The 9,442-nt window shown below is 32.8% G+C and overlaps 1 protein-coding gene across 1 annotated transcript; it reads right to left on the reverse strand.

The window, feature by feature from the left end:
- Nucleotides 1-2,616: 2,616 nt before the first annotated feature.
- Nucleotides 2,617-7,009, reverse strand: LOC115720515 (uncharacterized). The gene is made up of 2 exons (XM_061106338.1): nt 6,562-7,009; nt 2,617-2,696 (listed from the first exon to the last, which is right to left on the reverse strand). Exons 1-2 carry the CDS (start codon nt 7,007-7,009, stop codon nt 2,617-2,619), a joined length of 528 nt encoding a protein of 175 aa, XP_060962321.1.
- Between the last annotated feature and the right edge of the window lie 2,433 nt (nt 7,010-9,442).

Below are 9,442 nucleotides of genomic sequence, written 5' to 3' on the forward strand. Positions count from 1 at the left end.
ATTTCTCTTCTTCATATTCAATTAATTAACAAGTTGAATTAAGTAGTTTATAATCTGATTAAGACTTACAAACCCAATCTACGTGAAAGCTCCCTATATTCCTATGGTAAAGTTTAATCACAAAGAAAGCATTAAGCAAAACAACTCATAAAATCATACAAATAATATAGATACTTTCGTCCTAAATCAATTTGCATCCATCACAATCAAAACATAATCAAATCTCACTTTCCAGAATTTTAATTCGAATTCATAGATAACAATTAAAGGTGATCACTCAATAATTATAAAATTAAATCAGATTGTATAGAATTAAAAAAAGAGAAGAAGATGAAATTAAATAACTACATTAATCTATAAAATAAACTCAAGTGCTTTACATAATAATCCTTAAAAAATATTAGTTATTGAAAGTCATTCTAAAACAAAAAAAAAATTAATTAAAAACATACAAGATAAAGATAGAGGAGATAGAACACTGTTTGGAGTCCTCCAATAGTGTCTTCTGCTCCAAACTGTCCTTCTATGCTCCAAATTAGCCTCCAAGTTTAAATGATAAAGGAAACCTAGCTCCAACTCATTTTATAGAAAAAATTTAGGAAGTTTTCTATTTTTTTCGCAAGATCCGCGGCATTGGATAGAGAGTTGTGATTCTCTTGTTTTTCTGATTTCCTATTGCGATGAATGATAGTATTTTGGTCATAACCCTCTTGATATAACTTTGAATTGAACAATTCAAGATATTTTGGAAAGATGAAAGAAAGATCTAAAACTTTTATTCATAAAGTTTTTCCTGGAAGTGAATAGAACATAGTAAAAAATTGGCTTAAAGTTTCAGACTATATTTTCGATCACAAACGGAGCGTGTTGAACATCCTAAACTTAGAATTTTTCACCCATTGTATTTTACAATTCCAAAATTCATGCTAAATCCATATAATTTATATATTTAGCATATTTTCTCTCATTTTAACCCACATGATATATTTGGCCATTAAAACTTGAAATAAAAAGAAAACAAACGTAAACTTGAACAAAAACAAATAAAAACTACTAAAATACATACTAAAATGGACTCTAAAAATGCATAAAAATAAATGTAAATATGTTAAAAAAAAAAAACTATGTATAGTTATTGGTAAATGGGTCAAATACGATAACATGACTCGAAACTCGTATTAAATAAATGGGTTTGAATTTTCTTTAAATAAGTTTGGATCATTTTCGAGTTAACACGGCTAACCCATTTTTTAAACATGTCATTTCGGGTTGACACGCCTAACCCAAAAATAATTGGACAATGACCTACTCAAAATGTACACAACTATATATTTATTATAATTTATTATATATAAATTATATTGAGTTAGTTAAGTAGGAGATATATGTTAAATAACTCATAAATATATCATAGAGTCATAAATAGGTTAAACATTTTATAAACATATTAGGGTTCGTTTGGTACGCGGTATTGTAATGTATTGTATTGTATTGTGTTGGATTGTGTTGTATTGTATTGTATTGTATTGTATTGTATTGTATTGTACTGTATTGTATTGTATTGTATTGTATTGTATTGTATTGTATTGTGTTGTATTAGCGTTATAATATATTTTTAATACACTCGATCCCTACACCAACTACGGGACCGGGTCCGGGTCCGGGACTGGGTTCGGGTCTAGGTCCGGGACCGGGTTTGGGTCCGGGGTCCGGGTCTGGGATCGGGTTTGGGTCCGGGGTTCGGGTCTGAGTCTGGGTTCGGGTCCCGAGTCTGAGTCCGGGGTCCGGGTTCGGGATCCAGGGTCCGGGTTTGGGACCGGGTACGGGGTCTGGGTTTAGGTCCAGGTCCGGGTTTCGGGGTCCAGGTCCAGGTCCGGGATCCGGGGTCCGGGTTCGGGTCCGGGTCCAAGTCCAGGTTCGTGTTCGGGTCCGGGTCTGGGTCCAGGTCCGGGGTTCAGGGTCCAGGGTCTGGAGTTCGGGTTCGGGTCCAGGTCCAAGTCCGGGTTTAGGTTCGGGTCCAAGTCTGGGTCCGGTTCCGGGGTTCGGGTCCGGGTCTGGGTCGAAGATTTGTGTTGACCCCAAATTTTTTGTAAATATTATAATACAAGTTAATACAGATCATTTATTATGTATTAAATAATACAACATACATTGTATTAAAAAATTTAGTCGTAATAATTAATACAATACATTGCTTAATCTAAATATAATATTATTTATTATTTAATACAATACAACTCTTATACAGCGTATCAAATGAGCTCTTAATGGATTAATAAGCAAACTGAAATTAAGCATGATCATCTATGTATATTTTTTTTTTTTTTTTTTTGTCGGGTAACCGATAAAGGTTAAGATAACAACCGGTAACAAGAGTTACACAGTAGGAGTGGATTTCTTCCATCCAAGAAAGTTCATTGTCTATCCTAAGTGGCATGCTTAGCCATCTATGAGCCTCAACATTAAAGTTGCGCTAACATGAGAAAGAGATGCCCCAGAAAACTAGACAATAGGACTTTAATATCGTAAAAGATAACCCCCAGCTTCATTTAAATACACAAGCCCTGCCCTCCAAAGCCGAGACCAAAGAAAGTGAATCGAAAAAAACTTTCTCCACTAGGAAGTCCCACATCTTCGAGCCCAACGCAATCCTACTAGTAAAGCAACTGCTTCTGCCTGGAAAACTGAAAAGGAACCTGCAAATGAGATAATTAAACCAATAAGTTCATTTAAATTTAAAACTCAAATTTTAGAGTATAATTATTATAGAGTCAACACCAAAGGGAAACCCCTTTGGTTTGACTCTTTCCCTAACTTTTAACATGATAATATAATAGTATAAATTTAAATAACCCCTATGCTAAAAGGAATCATATATCTATTTTGAAAACTATAACTATTAAAATTCTTTAAAGTTAATCCAGATAAAAACCATTTATAAATTTTTAGTTAAAATATTTAAGTTGTATTCACATTTGTTATTATTACATCGTTTTATACCTTCATAAGTAAATTTGAAAACATAAACTGAAAACTAAAAAATAGACCCAAATGATAATTATTAATATTATTTTAAAATTGTATGTGTTATCCCCCGTTCTTGCTTTATAAGAGACATAATACTTAGTAACTTAGTAAATTTTGATTGATTTACCTTGTAGTGGTTTAGATAAGGCTCGCCTTCATTTGTTTGTCCGAGGAGAAAATGACCGCTCCAAAACCAATCACATTTTCGAGGGGTTGATATCGCCGCATCCACATATAGTTTATAGTTATCGACTGTCTCTGTATTACTTTGCTCACTAGTACACCCAGTTGAAAACCCTTTTTTGGTTTTATTTCTTTCTCGACAGATTTCATTATAATAAGAGGAAATCCATATCTTGATTTGGTGTGAAGTTCTTATGGTTCTTCCATGACTTTTCTTATTTCTTTCAAACCATATTGTCCATGCTGAAATTAACACTTTCTCAAAATCTTCTTTTTCAAGTATTTCTGATGCATACGTAACTCCTTTGAAGGTCGTGTCCTCTTTGGGCTTGCAAGAAAAGGGAAACTCATTTCCTTCCATATAACTTGTGAGAAGGAGCACCAAAAAATTGCATGTGCATTGGTATCATTCCCGAAACCACATATAGGACAATTACTATGAGATGAGCTTTGTCTTCGAAATAATTAATAAAGGAGGGTAAAATTTCATGAAAACCCTTCCATCCAAAATGTAGAATTTTCTTTGGAATTTTTATTGCCCAAGATGAACTCCACCAAGCCGCCATAACTTCATTTGATGATGAAGGTTGCAAATTTTCTCCTCCTATCGCCGCATTATATCCACTCTTAATCGAATAAAGTGGCCATGGCTAGTAAAATGCCATAACCAATCATCATCGTGTTCATACGGGGTAATTGGAATTGATAAAATGAGTCGTGAGTCGCAGTACTAAAAACTTGGTGAATCGCATCTATATTCCATTGTCCTGATTGCTCTATTAATTCTGATACCATCATAAGATTACCAACTTCCTTTGTAATAGGTAGAAAGGAAGGTGGTCGTGGAATCCATGGATCATTAAACACCCTTGTATTAGCACCATTCCCAATTCTCCTTCTCAATCCTTTAATAAGTAATTCCTTACCCCAAACTATACCACGCCATATTTCGAGATGGATGAGAGCTTTCAGAAGCTTCCAAAAAACTTTGTCATGGGAAATATCCGGCCTTTAGAACTTGTGCCGTAATAGACGTAGGATTTATCAATACCCTCCATGCCTCCGTTTTGCTAATAACGCTTGGTTATATTGAACAAATCTTCGAAAACCTAACCTCCTTTTCGCTTAGAAAAACAAAGCTTTTGCCAAGCTCGCCAATGAATTTTCCTCTTCGATTGGAAAGAACCCCACCAATATCTAGCCATTAGTTTCTCTATTTCCTCACAAGTTCCTTCGGTATAATGAAACACGACATATAATACATAGGCATAGATTGTACCACTCGCTTTTAAAAGAATTTCTTTTCCCCGGCTTGTGAGAATAATTTTGTATGCCATGAGTTTAGTTTTGACCAAATTTTATCTTTGATTGGTCGAAATATAGCTTTTTTATTTCTTCCAACCACCATTGGCAATCCCGTATATGTTTCAATCTCTTCGTCATCGTCATTGCAAGAGAGGGAGACATATTGTACTCTAATTCCTTCAGAGTATTAGGGGGAAAACAAAAGCAAAGGATTTGGTGTAATTAATCATCTACAAAACAAGAAAACCAATATTTTATAATATAATAAAATAATAATAATAATAATAATAATAATAATAATAATACTATATATACCGTTCTGTAACAAGCAAGATACAAAATAAAATTTTTGTATCGATACTAAAGTTCTCTCTCAAGTTTTTAAACATGAGCAACCGTCATCCGTGAAGAATAATGTTGACTAATTGGTGGGGCATGTCTAGCTATTTTTAGACCCAAAATATCCCTCTTTTCCTCTCGCATGTCGATGAGCGCCGAAAATCCTTCTCGCACATATAAGGAAAAGGTACTGGCGAAAAGTGGATCTCCTTGTCTTAAGCCTCTATTCGTATTACTTCCCCATAAATTTGCCCATTTAATTGAAAAGAGTACCGAACCGAGTGTACACATTTCATCAATTTATCCACCCATTGTTGTTCAAAACCTAGCTTTAGCAACATTCTCTCTACGAAAACCCACTCAACCCGATCATAGGCTTTGCTCATATCAAGTTTCATTGCAAAAGAAATATTGTTTCCCACTTGTATGCCTTCGTAAACTATGTAACCCCTCATAAGCAACTAAGGCATTGTCCGTTATTAACCGATTCGGAACAAAAGCGCTCTCAGTGTAGCACTTATTACCTTTGAGAGAAAAGGCTTTAGTCTCGTTGATTAAAACTTTGGAGATGATTTTATAAAGGACATTACATAAGCTTATCTACTTCGAAATCACTAACAGATGTTGGTTCCTTTATTTTGGGAATAAGAGTTACTATTGTAGAATTAATCAATGATAATTCTTCATTTCCCTCAATACAATCTATCACAGTCCTGGTTACCAATGGTCCTATTATATCCCAATACTCCTGGTAAAATTTTGCATTCATACCATCGTGTCCCGGACTTTTATCTCGTAGACATGGCAAATACCGCCTTTCTTATCTCTTCTAGTGTAAATGGTTTTCTAAGTGTTGAGTTCATTTCATCTCAAGTTACTACAGGTTTAACTACTTCAAGTAACTCCTCAATTTTTGGTAGAGATGGGGTTCCCGTGCTGTGAATAACTCGTCCATAAAATTCGTGATAATCTTGGTCATATCTTCAACTTTCGAGCACCATTCATTATCCCTATTTAAAAGGCCTATCAAGAATACAACTATTAAAACTTAAGAAAATAAAATTAACGTTACATAGTTTTATATAATTTAAAAACTTAAAACTAAAACTAATTAATGTATGTATATAATTTAAAATTTCCTCTTTAGTTTTATATAAAGTTAAGAAACCATGGATACAAAACTTAAAACTTTAAAATATTATTTAAGTAATAAATCTAAGGTCCATGATTTAGTTTCGCATGTTTTTCCTACTGAAAGAGTTATGCTAGTTTTCAAACAAACTTGTTACACCAATTATACCTACTAATAGAAGGCAATTTTGGTATTAAATCCAACTATACCTATCCACATACTTTTTAATATTATAATCTTCATCCTCTTCTTTATTCAAAACCATTCCTTTAATTACAAAAATATCAAGACATTCTAACACAAAAAAACTCGTATTTTCAAAATTGTAATTCTGTAAATTAACCTATTATCAACTTTAGAACAGAGACATAACTATTTTTGAAACCTATAACATGTCTTAGAAGTTTATTTTTAAACCACAATTATTTAAGAATTTCACTTTATATTATAGATATGTTGAGTTAACACCTCCACAGTATAGTTGTCTATACACCTTGATTTTCTAACATTCCTTGAGATGTGATAAATTAATAAACAACATACCAATATCAAAAAATTACTACTAGAAAACATACCTTTGATAATATTCGTTTTTTGCCTTGTTTTTGCCTTTTGGTGAAAAAATTTAGTGTTTTGGTCTCCTTCTTGTAGCCATTGTATTCTAGACCTTTGTTTCCAATACACTTCCTCTTTAAAAAGCAAATCATTCAATTTTTCTTCCAATTCACCCAATTCCTCTGAGTATGTTGAAAGTTGTTGAAGATTATGCAACTTTGCAATCTGGTCATGAGTCTCCTTAATTTTTTCAGTTAAAGAACCAAATTTGACACGACTCCATAAAGAGAGATTTGTGGAACATCTCTGAATGTTACTGGTAATGGCATTTATAGATGATGTCGAGGAGGAAGACCAACTGTCCTTGATGATGCTTTGGCATTCAGATTCCTTAGCCCACATATTTTCAAACCGAAACCGTAGTCTTTTCCTCATAATCTTCAAGGAATTATCTGTTCTTTCTTGCATGAATATATATAAATGGGTTATGTGGTGGGTATGGTCAAGTCAACTTATTTATAATTTTGGTTTTAGTTTCGACACTATTACTAAAATGGATCGAGTTTAAATTAATACCTTAACCTCTTGACAGGATACGATCACAACCATAAGAACAAATTGCAACGCTATATAATTATTGTTTACGTACGTAATAGTGTAGTGGAATTAAATGATTAACAGAAGGCCCTATTACTGACGATGGCCAACTTATTTTGTTTTCATATAACAGGTAGGTCAAGGATAGTTTTTTTTTTATTATTATTATTATTAGTAATAAAAAAATATAGGTGAAGGGATACAAACTATAAATTAGTAGTGCGATATTAGTACACACCTATATATATATATATCCAAACTCTTGTGAAAAAATAATTTAGGAGAATTAATAATATTTTTTATTAAATGTGGCCAATAGAATTCAATTTCAAGGAGAAAAGTTGGCTCTTGGGGTCCCACATAATATTTTTTTTTTATTAAATGTGGCCAATAGGATTTTTTTTTTTTTTTGAAAAAAAAAAGTAATTGCCATATTGGCAACGATGCATGTCTTATTAATGAAGTAATATAAGAATATATTAATATCAATTCAATGTAAGAAGCATTGTATATTAGTGGATTTGAATTGATTAACAGAAATCTCTTCTTTTTCTTGTTATTTATATATGTATGATGGGATTAGAGATTTTGAGACAGAGAAGAGTGGTGTGGGGAAACTCTTCTTTTATAGTGGGATAGTCCATGTATGATGCAACTTTTCCTGCTTATATAAATATATATATATACTAGTGAGGTAGCTCATTATTTATATTGGGATAACAAAAAATCTGGGGATGACTTTTTCTGTGGAGTAATATCTGGTTATGTATTAATTCTATATAAATATATACATATATCATAAATCATTATTAATTTAAAAGTTTGAATAATGCAAACTGACGAGGATTATGAATAAATGGCTCCACTTCAGGAAAAATATATAATGCTTACTCAGAGCTACTCAGCTTATTATTTAAGCAATTTTTGTATACTTATAGGTCCAGTAGTGCTCTATATCATTGGTGACATAGATGTATACCACTAAAGTTTCCTTATATTATATTATTATTAGCCATTTTTTTCCATTGTTGTTCATTTATCATTGCTTAATTCGTGGCACCATGATCAAAATTAATTAGGTCATCTAACCTATATATATATTATCTGAAAATCTTAAATTACCCAGTTGTTGCATGCATTAATTTTTATCTATTTTTTAAAATATATTACTAATTTTTTTATTATTTTATCTCAAATTTATTACATCATACACTAATTTTTTATTTTATTTCTCTACATAATTCAGAAATGTAGAGCCAAAATAATAAAATATTGATTAAAATAAATTTGAAGAAGCTCACTCCCCCAATAGCTAATATAAAATAGAGCATTGCTATTGGGCACCAGTGGTGCCTAGCACCTTCTAAATGTGTCGACTTGCAATTGGCTAGCGATACTCTATAAAAATTATTATATTAAACTATATGGGACCCGATACTTAATTGCACCAATAGCGATATTGACACGTAGAAGGGTGCTAGGCACCAGTGGTGCCCTTTAGCATTTCTCTATAAAATAAATACAAAGAATGAAATTCAGCTAAGAGTTAAAAAAAAATGTCTAGAAAGCGCATACAATTAATGAGTTAAAATTGCTAAAAGTTTACCTCGTGAATTGTGCTTAACTAAATGTAGCTAAGAGATTTTTAGATTTTAGTGTTTTTTTTTTTGAAGAAAAGTGTGCATACATTAGATTAAAAACAGTCAGACCTCGCGGTCATTACAAAATATAGTTTTGGGCATAGAGGATAGAGGCACAGAGCCGAACCTCTGATGGGAAAAAGCCCACTTGGCCACATTATGGGCCATAAAATTACATTGTCTACTAACAAATTCAAAAGTACATCCAATAAAGAAAGGAGAGGTGATTTTACAAAAAGAGACGTAGTTATCAATCTCCCACCGGGAATCTTTTCCGTTAAGAGCATTGATCACCACCCTCGAATCACTCTCCAAAATAAGAAACTTGACACCGCGAGCTTTAGCTTCTTGAAGGGCCAGACAGCACGCCATCGCTTCCCCACAGAGAGCATTTGAGAAATCCAGCTTAGAAGTAACCACCCAGATCACATTGCCAACGTGATCCCTTGCAACCACAGCCGCACACATGCTGGGATTAGTGTTTAGATATATTTTGTTAGTAACGGGAGAATATTTTAGATATTGAGAATGTTGGGATTAGTTGGGATTTTAGAATTGACCAAATTACTCATAGGAGGATTTAAGACTTTTTGATTAAGGTGGGGGCAAAATTGTCTTTTGCCCTAAGTAAAGTTTTGTCTTCTAGTGACCTTAAGTTAGTAAA

The sequence above is a fragment of the Cannabis sativa genome, chromosome X (genome assembly GCF_029168945.1).
Source record: "Cannabis sativa cultivar Pink pepper isolate KNU-18-1 chromosome X, ASM2916894v1, whole genome shotgun sequence".
Classification (NCBI taxonomy): Eukaryota; Viridiplantae; Streptophyta; class Magnoliopsida; order Rosales; family Cannabaceae; genus Cannabis; species Cannabis sativa.

Coding starts and splice junctions, on each gene's coding strand:
- LOC115720515 (XM_061106338.1), bottom strand. CDS start 7,009: ATGCAAGAAAGAACAGATAATTCCTTGAAGATTATGAGGAAAAGACTA. Junction 2,697..6,561: donor AAAAACGAATATTATCAAAG/GTATGTTTTCTA, acceptor TCTCATTTGCAG/GTTCCTTTTCAGTTTTCCAG.